The following is a 19,360-nucleotide window of genomic DNA, read 5'->3' as shown; positions in this document are numbered from 1 at the left end:
TTCCCATAAAAAAAGTTATCACACCAACGTTTCCAGCCATAATATTGATAATACACTGACTGATAACCTGTGCATTATGATCTCTGGCGGTAAAGTAGCTATGTGTTTGCTTTGCCTTGCTATACATAGACAACCTAAACATTGACAGCTGTTTACTCTCCGGTTTAGAAGAAATACAGTGAGTTCAGCATGAGCTGTCTCCAGAAGTGGAATGACACCTTCATTTTTTAGCCTATACCTCTGTTTTCTTCCATGATGGGTAGGCTATAGATTTGCAAATCTAAAACTTTAACAACGAGAGCATGATTTTTGACGTTTTATTAATAAACAACACATGCACATTCTGTTCTATGGTGAATTTTCAAAACTTATCCTTGTGAGCGATCTATGAAACCTGATCCACTTTGACATGCACACAGGGAGTCCCAGCATGGCGGCCTCACTCATAGACATATGTCAAAGCCATTAAAACACCAATCCTTCAATCTCTCTTTTTGAGAATCCAGTTTTATTTCTGCACCAGATCAACCAGCTCCCTCCCCACCACCACCATTTCTCATCTCATACACTTATCCATTACCTCAGTGTGACCCCACACCTTTGTCCGTCTCCCTCCCGAACACACTCCTGCACACAAAAAGACTCCAGGCTATATACACTGTTGGAATGAGAGGTGAGGTGTGTTGGTCATTCTAAAATGCCACAAAGAGAGAGAAAAAAAGAGAGAGCAAAGAGAAATATTCATCATGATATTGTTTAATTTGTACAAATAGCTCCACTCTAAAGGTCTGCTACTACAGCACAGGGTGGTGAAGGTCATCCACACATCCTTGCAAAAAAATAGACCTAAAAAGACATTGGACCTTTAAAGGAGAGACAGTATGAGAGTCTCCATGGATGAGCCCATTGGAGCCTATTAGCTCTGCTGTCCTGTCTTTATTTAACCTCCTCTGCTGGACTAAGTGCTTCACAAAGGAGACATGCTTTGTTGAGAAATATGAGTCAATGGGACAATTATGCCTTTTGAATAATCTGTATGAATTTACTGTCCTGTTAGCCGATGGGCCAATGAGCTAGCTGACTCTTACTTTTCTTGCTAACTAACAGAACCCGCTGGCTTTTCTCTGTCAGGCCTAACTTTATTGAATTAGGTGACATGTAATAATGCTGTGTTCGAGACAACTCAGAACTCGGAATCTCCCTGTTGAAAACTCCGATTTCAGAGATTAAAGCATTGAAGATGCAGCACACCAGATAACCAAAACCATGGTGGGTCGGGACAAACTTTGCTTCATGTAAGGCATTAAAATATTACAAAGGGCACAAAAACAATTTACAAAAAGAAGCATTTTAAATTAATGAAACAGATCCTTTAAAGGAGATATAATATGCCCCCTTTCCATAAATTAAAGTACTGTAGTTCTCAGGTGTCTTAAAGACATGTCTGTGACATGCTTTGGTCAAAATACCCCAAGGATCAAACATCACAGCTCTTTTCATCCTCTCAAAACAGCCCTGTTCAGAACGGCTGGTTTCAGTGCCTGTCCCTTTAAATGCAAATGAACCACTGCTTGCCCCGCCCCTTCTACTGGTCCCAGGTAGGGGTGGGGTTATGCAAATTTGAAACCTAGTTACATCACTGGAAGACAACTGAGGGAACAGCTCATAAAACCACATGGATTTCAACCTAGGGAGTCTGTAAATTACAGATTTTTGTCAATTCTCACATTTTGGGGACCGGAAGGCAAGACAAACACCCAAATATATGTTAAAGAGCCTTCAAAAAGTGATATTTCCATATGTCCCCTTTAAAATTGAAGAGAGATGACAACATTAATTTAATGTGTTCCACAACATCAGTAAGCGTAAGTAATTATTCTATATTGCATAATGTTTTAATATATTTTGGCATGTAAAATGCATTTTAAATAATGTGTGTGGTTCTACGTGGGTGCAGATTGTTGTGTGACGTTAGACAACTGATTCTCAGAGAAGTCTGGGTCGATTTTTTTCTCTTACTTTCCAAAGTGGGAGCTCCAACTTGAGGTGGCATTCCATTGCACTTTTTAAAGTATGGAGGGAAAAAATCTGAGTTCCGAGTTGTCTCGAATGCAGCATATGAGCCAAATTTAGGGTGCAAACAGCCCAGTGCAGAGAAAATAGAAAGAAGCTAACAATGCTAACAGGACTGAGTACAGGACTAGCATGTTCTTGACTGGTCATGCTACTTCTACTTCATCTACCACTCCTAACTAACCAGCCCAAGGGTGGTCACTGTGTCAAAGCTTGTATGACCACACGTTCAGACAAAGTTAGCGTCATGCTACTTCCTGGTGCGACAGGACCAGAGTGGTATATATCAGATTGAAGACTGTATCTATAACTACAGTTCACTAGAGGTTATGAGTCACTTAGCTCTCACAAAGTGCTTCCATTGACATGAGTTAATTTGACTATATGAAATACTGGTGTGACCCGGCCTTGATAGCCTAACTACACTATGACACAAGCTAAAGATTTAAATCACATTTCAAAAGGCTGCTGCAGTGTGCCTTTTTCTAGCCTCTGTCCTTTCTTTTCCTGTAATTCTCTCTCACACAATACACAGACAAGCTTCAGGTACAGTCGTCCTTGGCGGCCTGTGATTGACTTGACAAATGCGCTGCGGAGCAGTGCTCTGACAATATATACCCAACTGGCTTCATGTGGAAACCTGCAGGCTTTTCCCTTCAGCGCTGCTTCACCTTATCAATCATCGCTGCGACCCGAGGCTGCTCTCACTCGTGAAAATAAAGGAGAGGGCCAGGTGATTTTATCATCATGTGCATTAGTCCTTATAATAGTCATCATCATTTATATAATTGGGATCATATATTTACCTGAGTGGTGGGTGTCAGTTGGAATAAACCTTGATAAAATACATACAATAACTCCAAAAACTATTGTAGACTACTGCTCCTATCGTATTATGTCTTTTTTTGCTCCTGTCAGACTCTGCAAAGAAAGGATCCTCCTCATCTCTGAGCCTCCACACCTAGCCTGCTGTCACAGCCTGTTGTCAGTCCTCAGTCATGCTGCAGTAAGGTGACTGCAGCTGCCATGCCTCCAGGACTCCTCCAAACATTTTCACTTCACTTGTATTTTTTTTTTTCTACAGTGACTTCTGCTCTCATAGAGTTGAGTTACACCACGGTGTTTCTCCCCTGTTGTTCCATAAGGGATTTGCTTTGGCCATTATACAGCATGGCTGCAGCCTCGAGGTCATGCAGAGCTGCTGTCTGTTCTTTAGAGTCAAATCAGAATGTGCAGCAACTTTTTTAGCGTGAGTGAGAAAACTTCAGGGCAGCTAAATGTACCCTGATATTACAACTGCATGCATATGTCTGCATAGACAGCTCACCTCAGCTTCTGTGTTTATGTCATGCTGATTCTTAGTATAAGCAGCTTTTCAAAACGTTAATGCACTATACATTAATGCCCATTAATGTGCATTGTCCCATTCAAATACATTCAAATAAACAAATAAAGTAAACTATACATGCACAATGTTTTATATTCAGTATATATTGTGATGGGGCATGGGGGGCTGTGGAAGTGGTAGAGACGTGTGTGTGGTGTCTGTTGTGTATTATTGTAATGTACAGTATGTTTAGTGATATTTTTTGTATCTGTGGTTGGACCCCCTCTGCTGCATCTCGACATGCTAGCCTAAATAAATTGGATTGAATGAGAGGATGGTACACAGTGGCCATTAGGGGATGAACATGGTCAGCAGCAATATTCAAGATAGGCCTAAAGTGAAAACAACCCCCCCTGCACCATGACACCACATCCACCAGCCTGTACTGTTGACATAGGGCCGGTTCATGCTGAGGATGTCAAAGTTCGACCCTACCATCTGCTGCCTCAGCACAAATCCACATCCATCAGACCAGACTTGTGTTTGTGCTCACTGCAGCCTCTGGTTTCTGTTCTGGGTGAGAGTGGTGGAGCCTGATGTGGCCTCTGCTGGTGTGCACCATCCATACGGTGGCCGACAAGGACAAACACGCTGCAAACGGCCAAACACTGCAAAAACAGGAATGATGCAAAACCAAAAACAAACATGCAATGGAATAACGCTGCAACAACAAAAAGCTAAAAAAACACTGCAAATAAAAAGAAACACCACAACAGAAGTGAATTAGCGGGCACTATTATTGCTGATGCACCAGTGTTTTTTTTACATGGGAGAAGAAGAAGACCAAGAGAGAGAAATAAGAAGAAAAACGAACGAAAAGGTAAGTGAAAAGGTTAGTGTTTAAGAACACAGAAAAAACACTGGTGCATCTGCAATAATAGTCCCCGGTAATTCACTTCCGTTGTGACTTTTTTTATTTGCATTGTTGCTTTTTTATTTGTAACGGTGTTTCTATTTATTTGCAGCGTTTTTTTGTTTTTGTTTGCAGCGGCGTTTCTTTTTATTTGCAGTCATTTCTTTTTGGTTTTGCATCATCCCTGTGTTTGCAGCGTTTGGCGATTTGCCCTTGCCGGCCACCGTAGATCCACCTTCTTGTTGCACGTGCATGTTCACAGTAAAATTGCAGCAGCATCTCATGCACTGCTGCCATGCAATTGATTGATTCATTGCATGAATACACAAGTGCAAGGGTGCTCCTAATAAAGTGCTTGAGGAGTGTGTGGAAGAAAAAAAACATTAGAATCTAGCAGATACTGTTTTTAGCATTACACCCCTCACTCCCAGCTTTAAGATACAGGCCCTTCATTCAAACACTACAGGAACTGCTGTCAGTGTGGTACAGCAGGCAAGAGTACAAATAAGTGAAGAAGACTTGGACATTGTTTCTTGAGTTTTCAGAGGAGCTGTCTCCAGGCCCATGAAAGCCTCAAAAACACTTCTCTGTTGCATCAGATGAGCCACCTGTGTTTGCACTGAAATGTTCACTGCATCAAATGTAACCAGCTTTCTACCTGGTGAAAGAGTGGGATCAAATATTTCATGTATTTGTTATCTTTATTTTGGTATTAATTCATCTTTCAGTGTATTTTCATGTCTCTACAGATGATAGATGAGTGGGACAGCAGGTGGGACGACAGGAGGGCTGTTTAATGTGAGATGAAAAATATAAATCTACATAAACAAACAATCATTTCTGTGTACAATCCCAGGTGAAGACGGTCTGTAGGGGTTGTTTTCTTAGCTTGCACCAACAGCTTTACAGAGAGCATCATCTAAACTTCACACTCGACGCTGCACCTCCCCGTGTCCTGAGATATACACCCTGCAGTGCGTGTGGTCGGTCGATCTCATTTGTTACTGCTGGAGTTGTCTGCTCTGCTTTGACAGTGTTGTGTGGTGTGCTTGGAAGTTGAGGGTGGAAGTTGAGGTTCTCTTTTCTGAAGCCGTGCACTCCTCCATTTCTTTACATTGAATGCATATAAGCAATGTTTGTAGCTTGCTTAAGAACTGCTCTGCACCGTCTCAGGTCAACGCACCTGTGAAGTTTGAAGTCCAGTAGATGAGCAGAAAATAGAGTCAGAGAGAATGAGATCACTGTATAAGTTGTTCATGGTGATATAATGTGTTTAATTGATTGCAATGAGACTATTATCAGTATCACTGAGTAAAAAAAAAAAATCCAACATGTTAATGAATTGTTTTTTATGTATAAAATCACAACAATTATGCATAATTTTTCTTGTTTTGTTGTCAAGGCAGCTGTTTTTTTATAAACATAAAACATTGTGTCTGGTGAGATTATATTACAATGTATTTATATCTTGACTGTAATTCATTAGGCTGTATTTTTCTTGCATACACTTTTCAGTAATATCAGTGTACATTCAATATAGAGTATGCTCTATAAAGACATATGCGTGTTATGAATATGAATCTATTATATTCTTATCTAATTATTATTATTTTCTTATGAATAAATTCTACTTCACTATAACAGCCTCTTTGGTATTATTATATCCATCACTGGCTCGTTTTGCTCAGGAAAACGAAGAAGCTGTTCCATTTATTTAAAACATGTTCAGTGTCAGAACGGAAACAATGACATGTCTATAAAGTGACATGATAAATGTGTGTGTTAGAAGAGCATGAAGACAACAGAGGAAATAATGAGAGAGAGAGACTGGGATCCTGAAAAGAGGCCTTTCCTGCCTCCTAGTGGAGTCATGGGGAAAAAAAGAAGAAGGAGAAAGAAAAAAAAACCTAGAGGTGACTATACAGTAACATGGAGCAGCGATGGGACTCATGTCGCATTGTCAGAGTAAATTTACATGATAATGGAACATTCCTGCTATATAGATTAATCACCTCATTATTTGCTGTTGTGTGGCTCATATGAGTCCCTGTTAGACGTCAAGGTTTGCAGTGGAGGGGATGTAATGGAAATGGCAATGGGAAGAAAACACTTGCTGAATGGTTAAACTGAACAGTTTACACACATGAGAGGTGCAGCATCATGTTTCTGCCTCCAGTTTCAAGGCTGCTCTGAAGTCAGTTCCCAGCGCACAGACACCAGACAAGATGCTGCTGTAATAACAAGAACAATGGTTATAACATACATACAAACAGTAACATGCTTTAGTTTGGCTACATAATATCGCTATTTTTTAATTGACAGTGAAAAGGAAAAGGAACGCAAAGTTTTTTGAAACATTTCTAGTGGCTTATTTTTCAACATTCTTTCAGATAAAATCTAGATTAGATGGGTTGAAATTGTTCATTTTGCAGCGTAGTGGGTTCTCTCTCTTTCAAGACTCTGAATGTGTGTGTGTGAGTTTGTGTGTGTGTTCATGTTGACTGTGTCGGTGACGTAACGGCCCCTGGGCTCCTCTCTCTCTCTCTCTCTCTCTCTCTCTCTCTCTCTCTCTCTCTCTCTCTCTCTCTCTTTCTCCGTCACACACACACTAACTCATACACACACACGGAGGAACGCAGTCGGGCAGCAGCAGCAGCAGCAGCAGACGCTCAGTGCTGCTCTCAGTTGTGCGGAGCGGAGGAGGAACCGACGGCACAGTCAGTGGTTTGCTCTGCCCGTGTAGTTATGCCTCAGCTCCGGCGATCTCATCTCGCTCCTTGTTTTTCTCCTCTTTTCTCCCACCGAGTTCACTTTCGGCTGTCTCCTCTCTCTTGGAGAAGGGGATAAGGAGCTGCAGCTGTGCGCCATGGTGCGTCTTTGCGCATTATTTCTGGATCTTTAAAAACAGTTTTTTTGTTTCTTTTTTTTTTTTGGTCTGTTCTTTTTTTTCTCTCCTGGTATCTGGACATCTGAAAAAAAATAATGAAGCGCTTTTGCAGCGTGGAAGAGAAGAGTGGGAGCGTTTCGCAGCCCGTGTCTCTCTCTGAGTGTTTGGCTGCAGCTGCTGGAGATCTGCATGAAGCCAGAGAATAAATCGGCGCTCTTTATAAAGGGGGAAAAGGGGGTTTGCAGTAAGCGGCTTTTTTCCTCCCTCCGACTCTCCTCTTCTGCCTCTGACAATGTACCAAGTCCATCCACCACACAGGAGCCTGGTGATTTGCGGTGGTTTGGCTTGTTTTCTTTTCAAGGATTGATTTTTTTTCTTTTTCTTTTTTTTCTGGGAACTGGATTTTGGATTTTTTTTTCTTTTTTGGATTCAAAGCGAAGGTCAATGGAGAGATCCGCGCAACTCCGGTGCGTCACGGCCCCGTTTTAACACCAAATAACGGTGGTGCGCCCGTTTCCTGCGCGCCAGTGTGATTGGGAGAGTGTGTGTGTGTGTGTGTGTCTGTGTGTGTGTGTGTGAGGGAGAGAGGCTGAGAGAGAGGGAGAGAGAGTGAGAGCGCCTCTACCTCTTTTTCCCCCCTCTGCGAGAACTCACTCCCTGATTATTATTATTTTCTCTATTTTTCTATTTTTTCTTTTCATCCAAGGCTCCCGCTGCAAACTTAAATGCTGGATCTACACTTCAGCGACCATTTTTGGCTGTAAAAATGCTGAGCGGCGTCCTCTTGCTGAGCGTCCTCACGGTCACCAGCCTGTCACCGTCCGAAACGGAGAGCCGCAAAACTTCAGCCTCCAAAGACATCTGCAAGACCCGCTGCGCCTGCGAGGAGCGGGAGAACATACTGAATATCAACTGCGAGAATAAAGGATTTACCACCGTCAGTCAGTTCCAGGCGCCCCCCAATAAAATCTCCCAGCTTTTTCTAAATGGAAACTTCCTCTCTCGGCTCAACGCCAACGAGTTTGTCAATTACGGCAATGTCACCTCGCTGCATCTGGGGAATAACGGCTTGCAGGAGATCCGTACCGGCGCTTTTAATGGGCTTCGCTTCCTGAAGCGGCTCCACTTGAACAATAACAACATGGAGGTGATTAAAGAGGACACCTTCGCCGGGCTGGAGAGTTTGGAGTATTTACAGGCGGACTATAATTACATCAGCGTCATAGAGCCGGGCGCTTTCAGCAAACTGAATAAACTCAAAGTGCTGATCCTCAACGACAACCTGCTGTTGTCTTTGCCTCCCAATATTTTCCGCTTCGTGCTCCTCACCCACTTGGATTTACGCGGCAACCGGCTCAAGATGCTGCCGTTCGCAGGGGTGCTGGAGCACATCGGAGGCATCATGGAGATCCAGCTGGAGGAGAACCCGTGGAATTGCACCTGCGATCTGATCCCCCTCAAATCCTGGCTGGACACCATCACCGTGTTCGTGGGGGACATAGTGTGCGAGACGCCTTTCAGGCTGCACGGGAAAGACATCACCCAGCTCATCAAGCAGGATCTGTGTCCGCGCAGGAACGCCGGGGAGCGCGTCCACCCCCCCTCTGACTCTCATTATCAAGGGCCCCTGCCTCCGACCTACCACCCCGGTGTAATCACCCCCACCCGCATCCCCAAAGCCTCCCGCCCGCCCAAAATCCGCTACAGGCCCACCCCTCGCATCTCAAAGGACAAACACGTCTTTGGGCCCATTATGGTTTACCAGACGCGCTCCCCGGTGCCCATGTTGTGCCCCAGCGTGTGCGTGTGCACATCCCAAAACCCCGACAGCGGATTGAACATCAACTGCCAAGAGCGGAAGTTGCATAACATCAGTGAGCTGAACCCCAAGCCTTCCTACCCAAAGAAACTCCACCTGACCGGTAACTACTTGCAAGTCATTTACAGAGCCGATCTGACTGAGTACAGCTCTCTGGAGCTGCTCCACTTAGGAAATAACAGAATAGCGGTGATTCAGGAGGGGGCATTCGAGAATCTGACAAACCTGAGGCGGCTCTATCTCAACGGGAATTACATCGAGTCTCTTTCTCAGTCGCTCTTCGCCGGGCTGCAGTCGCTGCAGTATCTCTATTTGGAATATAACATCATCAAGGAGATTTTCCCACAGACATTTAACGCTTTGCACAACCTGCAGCTGCTGTTCCTCAACAACAACCTGCTCAAGTCGCTCCCGGACAACGTGTTCGGGGGAACCATGCTGACCAGGCTCAACCTGCGGAATAACCACTTCTCCTACCTTCCGGTCAAAGGCGTGCTGGACCAGCTGTCGGCGTTCATCCAGATCGACCTGCAGGAGAACCCCTGGGACTGCACCTGCCACATCGTGGCGCTGAAGAACTGGATGGAGCTGTCCAGCACCAGCGTGGTGGTGAACGAGATCACCTGCGACTCCCCCTCCAAGCACGCCGGCCGCCTGCTGCGCTCGCTCCGCAACGAGGCCATCTGCCCCGAGCCCAGCGAGGCGCCCCCGCCGCAGCACGCGCCCCCCACCAGAGCCCCGACGCTAATAAGCCCCGGCACCGAAGCCCCCACCCCGTCTTCTCCGTCCTCTTCTTCTTCCCATCCTTCTCCCTCCTCTTTTAGCTCCGTCAGCCCCACCGAATCCCGACTCCACACCCCCGAGCTGCACCCCGAGGTGCCCCTCTCGGTCCTGATCCTCGGGCTCCTGGTTGTTTTCATCCTGTCCGTCTGTTTCGGCGCCGGCCTCTTTGTTTTCGTCCTGAAACGGCGCAAAGGGGTGGAACACGTGCCCACGGGCGCCAACAACTTAGATCTCAACTCGTTCCAAGTGCAGTACGGCTCCTACACCCCCGAACCCACCCAAGACAAAACCTCAGAGAGCCACGTGTATAACTACATCCCCCCACCCGTTGGCTCCATGTGCCAAAACCCCATTTACATGCAGAAGGACGGCGAGCAGGTGGCTTACTATCGCAACCTGAAGGAACTCAGCTTCGGGCCCCTGGATGCAAAGAAGGACGACGTCCTCACCCGCAGCCCGGGGGCCTACACAATCAGCACAGTGGATTTTATGGATAAATCGCCAACGACGTGCAGCCTGACGACCCCGGAGCCTCCTGAGATGCTGTATCAAAACTTAGGAGAGAGGCCCAACAAGGAGCTCCCCACGGTCGCAGGCCCGCCCCCTTTCAATTACAACTTTTGCACTTTACCCAAGAGACCTTGCATGGCGCCCCCCTACGAGGCTGCTACGGCCCGGCGGCACATCACCAACCAGGACAGGTTGAACAAAACCGTGCTGTACGGGACCCCCAGGAAATACTACGGGGCCGAACACCCTACCAGGAACAATGAGCACCCGCTCCTGCTGCCCGGGAAGCTAAAAACAGAACCAGACTACCTGGAGGTTCTGGAGAAACAGACTGCGATGAGCCAACTGTAAGATAGCGACAGTGCCCCCCCCACAGCCCCACCCCACCCACCGCCCTCCCTCCACAGAACCCCCTACCCCCCTTACCCCCTCCACCTCCTCCAGGTTCTGTGCAGCATTCATAATAATCACGCAGTTACTGTAATAATAGCCCTCTATATATCTATCTTATCTATCTGTGTTCAATCCCACACAATTGACTGGAAGTGAACTGAAGCCTTTGACCATCGTTTTTTTTTTTCTCTCTCTTCCTTTTTCCTTCTTTTTTGCTTTTCATGATGTATAAAAAGGAGTATAAGAAGTATATTATTATGCAGTTCTATTTTTCTTCTCGGATGGTATAAATTATTTCTTCTTCTTCTTCTTCGTTTGGGAAAACATGAAGTTCTAAGGACTTTGACGACGGCAGGTATAACAATGGGCAAGGACTGTGTACAAATACGGCTTTGTGCTTTTCATAAAACTGTATTTTATTCGGACTGTGAACAACAGAAAAGAAAAAAAAAGTATGAGATAATGATTCTTTGTAGAAGAGGAAATGCTACAGATTGACATTCCTGTACATACTTAGCACACACGAGACAAACGGTGAGTGTTGAACCATAAAAAGAAAAACCTTTTCAAAAATCCAACGAGCGGTGAAATCTTACTCTACTTAACTCCAGAAAGTGCCTTTGCACTCTACTATTTTATCAACAATGCTCTCTGCTAAATGGAAATGTTCCTTCTTTTGTTTTTTTCTTTCTGAAAGTGCTGTATTTTAAAGAATCAGAATCTTTATGTAAAATAGAACTTATTTGTCCGTTTAAAAAAAGAGAAAAAATGACAAAAAAAAAAACAAGAAAAACTTGAGACTGAGTGTGAACTGATGTGAGCTGTCGACAGGGAGAATCATGTTCTTTTTGCTTTGTCTTTGAAGATGTACAACTTCTAGAGAACATTGTATGCTATAGGGGAGCAATACAGCGCCGCAAAGATTGCGCCATTAAATTTTCACTGAAGCACTTTGTCAAGATCCTGAGCTTGAGGTACATTTTTGTCTTAAAGTTGTGGTTTGATTATTCTTGGATGCTGTGGACGCCACTTGTGTGTGTGTGTGTGTGTGTGTGTGGGAGTGAGAAAAAAAGGAAAAAATAGAGCTTGCCTCCAGCTCCGTCTTCCCTCTCTCTCTCTCTCTCTCTCTCTGGTGAAATGTGATGGCTCCTCTAATGATTGATGAGCTGAGCTTCTCTCTCTCTCTTTCCTCCGTTCCTTCTTTCCACAACCCTAGCACATCAGTTCAAGGTTTTTCTTTCAACTTCTACCACTGAGAATCTCTTTTCCATCCATGGTGATGTGATGATGTGATGTGCAGGGTAATGTTTGATGTAGATGGGGGTCAATATTTTGGACGAGAATGTGTCACAACATCACCAGTGGCTGTGATTGAAGTGATTGAAAAAAAGAAAAGAAAACCCTGGCGTATATAGAAGGACATGGATCGAGAAAGTCTGCTTCTTTAGCTTTGCAATTTTACAGGAGAGAAGATTTCCCATTAGTGTGGCTATTAAAAGTAGTGAAGAGCAGTAAAAAGAGAATGTGCCTGTGCAGGTAGAGAGAGCAGCGACTCCAGCACCCAGAAACTCCCCTGCTGTTCAGAAACGATATCACTTATGTAGACTGGAGGAGGAAAAAGAAGGGGGAAAAAAGTGGCAGTTGTTGCGTCTCAGGCTGCGACTGACTGCACTTTGTGGATGTGAGAAAAAGATACCGGCACAAAGAGTTGTGTTGCTGCGAAGAGCATTTGTCACGAAATACACAGTTTCTCCACAGTAACGCTGTGTGGTGTGCTGTGTGTCTTGTCTGTGTGCGTCGGTGTCGTCGTTCACAGGCTCCTTCTCCTCCTCCTCCTTCTCCTCCTCCTCCTCCTCCTCCTCCTCCTCTCAGCCGTGTGACATGGATGAACTGTGCAACCCGCTGTAATGCTAATTCTGTTTTCTGTCCTTCAACTCGAGTTGACATTGGCTCTTTGTATACCCTGTGAATGGCCTCCCAGCGGCCAAATTCTCCCCCCACCCCACTGCCACCCCCTTCTTCCCCCCCCCCCCCCCCTGCTACCCTCCTCCCCTGTCTTTTGTCCTACTGTTTTCCCCCCTCCCTCCCTCCCTCCCTCCTGCTGGATCTCTGCTGGCTATTGCGTAGCTGTCCAAGGTGCTGAAATGTTGCCGGCAGCAGGGCCCTGTTCCAATCTGACGGCTGGGACCTGCAGAGAGCCCCTGCGCCAAGGAGATGAGCCAGTTCTCAAAAAAAAATCGAGGTAGAAAACTGTCGCACTTCCTGTGTTTTTTTTTTGTTTTTTTTAACAGTTTTCTTACAAAGGGTCAGGGCAATCCCTGCACATTGCATGCATGCTGGTTGTTTTTGATGGTTTCCAGCTTTGTTTTCTTTTTCTTTTTTTTTGTTCCCTATGTGGTTTGATTTCATGGACAGAATGCATCACTTGGGACAATCTTAACAAGCTTTTTTTTTTTTTTCCAGAGCTTTCAACCATATCTTACAGCCTCTCTTAGCCTGTTGCTGTCTCTGTCTATGTCAGTGAGATGAAATTTAAAAAGCTGGAAAGTGGTCCTCCTGCAGGCATGTTGTACTTACTCTATGTGTTGGATTGTGTGGGTTTACCTGCGAAGCAAATGAAGTCACGTAGGCAGCCCACATGGCTAGAGGTTAAGTAGATTTACATGCTGTTCCGTGGTAGCAAAACGGCTTGCTGTTTATGAAGCAGGAAGTTGGCTTTGCATTGATGTTGGATCTTTTTTTTTTTTGTGAGGTTATACCCTTTAAATAAGTTGGTGTTGCAGTCATAGACATCAGATCAGGTTGTAGATGTAGTCTGATTATCTGCAGCTCTCTGCTTGGAGGTGGAACTGAAAGTTCATAGTCAATGTGTTTCTTCATATAGGAAAACTGTCAGTGTCCTAATTCCCTATATGCATATTGCCTGTATGTTGTAGATTCAGCACTTTGTCATGGAGCAATCACCAGACTTTAACATAACCTGATACTAAATTTGCACCAGTCAAAACATATTGATAGTTTTTTTTTTTTTTTTTTTCATGTTTACTTATTGTTATCTTCAACAATAAGATAACGATCCACAGACAAAGCCTGTCTGTGGCTAATGAGTTCACCACTGGCTGCTGCTTTCTCCTTCAAGTCTGTGGTGGTTCAACTAATTTACAACAGATCTGATTGTTTGGGTGATTTTATTCCCAGACCTCGGCAACATTAGCGACGGCCGAACACTTCAAAATGAGTCCCACGTTTTAATAAACAACAAGCACCTCTCTCTCTCCCTTGAAATCATTAATAATGTGGTGCTTGTTGTAATTTATTTTAGTTTTTTTCCCCCCCTTCCTCCTCCATCATCACCTCTGCTGTCTCAGTCTGCAGTGGCACATTCACATCCATTCATCTAGTCAGAACTGGGCCACTTACATCACATCCAATCCCCACCGGTCCAACACTTCTCTTTCCTTCCATGATAGATTGTTTCAATAAAGCGGTATTACCTGCTGGGAACCTGAGTTTCACTCAGTAAGCAGACTTTTAGATAATATCGTTGGCAACAAAATTGCGCTCCAGAGCGAATGAACTGCAACTCCTAAAAAAAAGAAGAGTAAGAAGAAGGAAAAAAAAACACATTCTTCTACTTTTTAATGTTATGTTGCTTTTGTTGCTGCTTGAAACCTCTCATTTACTCCCAAACCCGGTGTCCTCTCTCTCTCTCTCCACCTGTTTTCATCCACCTTTATTCACTGGTGGTGACCCCGTTAGCGCTGTAACTTTGTTCTTTTTATACTTTTTTTTTTTTCTTTAGAGGCCGTATCAATTTGCTTTCAGCGGTGGTTTGTGGTGCAAAGGCACACGGCGAGCAGGGGAGATGCTGCGGTAAGCAAAGCTGTGAATGCTGTCATGTGGGCTTCCTTTTCAACAGGCCTCACCATTTCAGCTGCTGGGTGAATGGGAGTGGGGGAAAGAGAGTGTGAGAGAAGAGAGGAGGGGAGGGGAGGGGGAAGAGAGAGGGAGAGAGAGGTCAAGAGAGATGAACGGAAGGAGGGAGAGAGGGAGAGAAAGAGAGAGAGAGAGAGCTGTTCATTCCTCTCCTCCTTTCTGAAAATGGAGTGATTTTCCTTCCTTGGGCACAATAGGTCCTCTGTGTCTTTTTAGTGGCAGTGAAGGAAAGCAAGGGAGTGCTCCACACACACACACTTTCTCGCTCTCCCTCCCTCTCTCTCTCTCTCTCTCCCTCACACACACACTCACATATACACCCACACAGGGGATATAAGGGAGGGCTGGAACATGTGCAGCCTTGCACACCAATGAGGAAGCTTTCTCTCCAGAACACTCTCCTCTCTTATCTTGCAGCTCTGGGAGACTTGTGTGTGTGTGTGTGTGTGTGTGTGTGTGTGTGTGTGTGTGTGTGTGTGTGTGTGTGTCTGTGACGGTGCGTGTGTGTGTGTGTGTGTGTGTGTGTGTGACTGAGAGCATTCACATATTCATATACTGTATATGTGAACATCATTATCCTCACAGAAGTCTTCGCTCTCTCCATTCTTCTCAGATAAGGATGAAATGTATAAATAGGTATTTTGTGGATAAATGCCCTCACTCTCCTGCACTCTCTCTCTCTCTCTCTCTCCACCATTTCCCTCACTGTGTCCCCCTCTTTTTGCCCCCCCCCCCCCCCCCCCCCCCCCCTCTCTGAGTGATATGATAGAGGACTATAAATTGGTATTCCTATAGTGCGTCTCAGTTTGTGGATAAGCGATTCAGAGATGACTTTGAAGCATAAGGGCTGTTGGTTTGAGTTGATTTATAATAGGTCTTTTTCTGAGTGTGTGTATGTGTGTGTGTGTGTGTGTGTGTGTGTGCAGGCATTTTTCTGACTTCTCCTGCGCTGTGTGCTGTGTGTGTGACACCAGCTTTTCACACGTATGATTTTAATCTTTGTTACAGATTGCTGCAATCCATTTTCCCTCTTCTTCACTGACATCCATGTGTGTGTATGTGTACGTCCTCATTTCATCAGTCAATTCAGTCATTCTCTTTAACTCCTTTTCATTCATGTTCATGTCATCCTGAGCCATCACGTCTTGTTCAGAGGTGTGTGTTTTAGTTGAGCTCCTCCGTCCGAGAGCTAATCCAATCAGGCGTCTCGGCAGCGTTCTACCCAGATCCTTGAACTGGGATGTTACCAAGGTGTCGTGTTTAGCAGAGGTGGATGGTGGGCAGGTGGTTTATTCAAGCTTTTTTTTCTCTCCTTTTACACAAATGGCCTTTTAAAATATGTAAAAAAAAGAAAGAAAAAAAAGTGTGCAATGAATTCCAAACCTTCACAGCCTCCAGCAGATCTGCTGCTGCTGCTCAGAAGTGTCTCAGGTGTCTCTGCGAGCGAGAGACAAACAGGAAGGTCGCGCCCCAGTGTGTCGTCTTCCTGATAATTCTTGTGGTTTGTGATAGTTTCGCTTTTTGTCACGTTTTGAAGACTTTGATTCGAGCGCATTGATGTTAAAATAGTGTGAAATGTTGACGCTCGTCTTCGGTTCAGCCTGTGAGCGCGGCCCCTCGGGTTTTTAGAAGTTTCCCCAGTGAAATTACAGCGTCAACTTCAACTGATCCAGATTCGTCATCTAATGCTGTGACTCTGTCTTTGATTGATCTGACCTTGATTATTTAACTTTATGTTATGATCTTGTGATGCACGTTTCTAAGTGAGCTATACAGAGGTGTTGCTATCTCAGCATAGCTAATATTAGCATAGCAGTCTGGAGGAAACTTGTTTTACTCTCCATCTTTTCTCTTCCTCTACTTAACCTTCCTCTTGTGTTCGGGTCACCAGTGACCCGTTTGCAGGTTTTAAACGTATAAAAGTACCACATAAATTTGTTTATAGCGTCAAGACTTTGTCAGGAACCTCTTTTAAACAAAATAAAACAAAAACTTTTTTTTTGACCCGGTTAGAACAATAATTAAAATCAGAAGTGCAAAACCAAATTTTCATGGATAAGGAAGCCTAACAATGTAACCAAGAGATGAGAAACAAATGGGATGATAAATAATTGTTTTAATGTGTTTTACAGCTGATTTAAGACTCGGGTCAAAACTGACCCTAACACCATAGATGGCAGTAGAAAGCTAACACAAGACGAAGGTCAACTTGTCACACTGACCACTTAGTTCCGACCTGACTGACCTGTTACTTTCTGATAATAAGTCACTGTAGTGTCTAGTCCACGCAGCTCAGGGGATGTATAATAACACATTGCACTGTAAAAAAAACTAAAAACACAAATTAATAGGAAATAGCAAAACATTTGGCTTCCAAGCTTTTGCAGTTGTATGTAGTTTAGGTCATTGCGTTGGGTAAATCAATAGACAGACATGGGTCATAGTCATGTTTGTTTCAAATTCATTTATTTGGAAATATGCAGCTGTTTGTATCTGACTAGTTCAGGGCTTCTGTGTACTGTATGTTGTGTTGGAAGTTGAACATTGTCCAGAGGGAGGGGCAAAGATTTGAATGAAATAAAGCACAAATGTAGCTTTGAGTCCTGGGTCAGGTGGTTTCTCATTTGGCGCTGCTGGTCGTGGTGATTCCTCTTTTTTTGTATATTTAAATTGAGGTGTCTGTTATGTGCACTTGATTGGAAGGTGACATGTGTTTATGAGACTTCTTCCATGCTGCTGACTATGTTAGCATGTTAACCTGTGATCTGTGAGCGGCTGTGATCGATTCCACATGACATGACCTCCTATTAACACTTGAGTGAGACCAGATTAACCCGAGCATCTTTAAACAGGTTCCTATCCAGTGGCAGGACCTGGGCGAACCTTTTAAAACTCAGCTGTGCATATCACACTGTTTCATACTCAGCTATCAGACAGAAATTGCTATACCACTTACATTTTTTCCACTTTAAATGTTCTAGCATTAACTGTAGTGGACAGAAATGAGAGGATAAAGCCTGTCGCTCTGTGTATCCTATGAGAAATGTTCAGAGACACGCTCTGTGTTGAGTCCTCCCCATGTGACAGCAGAGACACATGGCTGATCTTGCAGGGACATACTGCAGTGACATTTAATCAAAATGTAATGATCTCCTTTGTGTATAGCTATTAATTCTAGACATAATTGTAAGTACATATTTAATATTATCATGCTCGATTGGATTATTGATTGAATTTGTACGTACAGGCATGTTGGCTCCTTTATTGTTTACTCTCTGTTACTTATTGACTAAAGCCTGCAGCATTTAAAAAAATATGATATAATGCATTAATAATGAACTGATAATAATAACAATAATAATATGTTTATTTAAACAATGGAGCAATGTTTTTTTTCGTTTCTAAGTTCATTGTTTCAGTCTTTTGGTCTGAAAAATGTTTTAATTTAACAGCAGCTGTTGTAATTGACCCGTTGTAAACCTGCCCAACATCAAACAGCAGACTGACAGTTAGTGATGAAGACAGAGCAGCAGCTACAAACCAAAAAGTCATGTGTCTGGACACCTGGCTCCAGATAAATCTTAGAATTCCTGTGCATCATGATTAAATAGGTCGATACTTGATAACTATAAGAAGATCATTGGTTATTGTTGTGTGTGATATGCAGCGTCCATCATGTTGTGAAGCATTTTGGTTGCAGGGTTGTTCAGTGTTGTGAAAATTGTCCTCCATCTGCAAAGTTGTAGCTTCAATCCCAGTGGCCAATCAGAAACAGAAACAATCCACAATTGAATCATTGTTTCAACTAATCATCCAATTTGTTGCTTTCCTGCTAAGCATCAGGATAAATTGAATGTATTTAGACTGCCTCTCTTTGAAATAAGTATTAGGAAGTTGTCAACTTTAAGCCATATACCACCATAGAGTTTTTTTTTTGTTGTCCAATCACCACACTATGAGATAATAACGGAACGGTAGGAGACAGAGCTGTTTTCGAGGCAAATGCAGAGACTGCTTTACGAAAAACTGCCCCTGACAGGAACGTGCATCAGCAGTTTTGCATGAATTTACCTCGAAAACTTCTCAGTCTCGTAATGTTCCGTTATTATCTCATAGCGTGGTGATGCAGGTCACAACTTGTCCACCAGAGCGTTTTGGAGTTGTTGGATTGTGTATTTGATGAGGGAAACCAAGAAATCCCATTAGCCTCCGTAGCGTAGCTCTGAGCAGCTTGCGTCTCTGCTCCGCCGTTCTAAAAATAGCTTGCACCGACAATTAAAGGTAATGAACATACTTCTAAAACTATAAGGATTATGGCAATGGGCCAATTTGCAAAATGTTGAACTATCCCTTTAACAAAAAAAAAGAAAGGAAGAGAAAGAAACACTAAATTCAGTTTCTTCTTCTTAAAACATGAGCTGATTTATTTTTTCACATCATTGTTTACATCCATGTTGAATCTCTTAGCCTGTTAGGACCGTAGACTATCAGTCTGTGGAGTAGCTTCAGTCACATGACCTGACTCCAGTCAGACCCGAATCACAAATTGTACAGACAGGAGACTCGTTGAATCAAAACTGATAAAAGACTGGATTTAACTGTTTTTGCAACTTGAACATTGCTCCATAGCACCACTAAACCTCCTCAGGATATTTTATCTTCTTATTAATGATGATAATTGGATTCTGCCAACACAGTATTCTCACCTCACTGAAATAC

The 19,360-nt window shown here is 43.8% G+C and overlaps 1 protein-coding gene across 1 annotated transcript; it reads left to right on the top strand.

The window, feature by feature from the left end:
- Window positions 1–7,951: 7,951 nt before the first annotated feature.
- Window positions 7,952–10,663, top strand: slitrk2 (SLIT and NTRK-like family, member 2; the record flags this gene model as incomplete). The annotated part of the gene is made up of 1 exon (XM_083980370.1): window positions 7,952–10,663. The coding sequence occupies exon 1, from the start codon at window positions 7,967–7,969 to the stop codon at window positions 10,661–10,663; it is 2,697 nt and encodes an 898-aa protein (XP_083836496.1). The 5' UTR covers window positions 7,952–7,966.
- Between the last annotated feature and the right edge of the window lie 8,697 nt (window positions 10,664–19,360).

This window comes from Trachurus trachurus (genome assembly GCF_905171665.1).
Source record: "Trachurus trachurus genome assembly, chromosome: 10".
NCBI classification, from domain to species: domain Eukaryota; kingdom Metazoa; phylum Chordata; class Actinopteri; order Carangiformes; family Carangidae; genus Trachurus; species Trachurus trachurus.
This window is presented reverse-complemented; position numbering and strand designations above follow the sequence as displayed.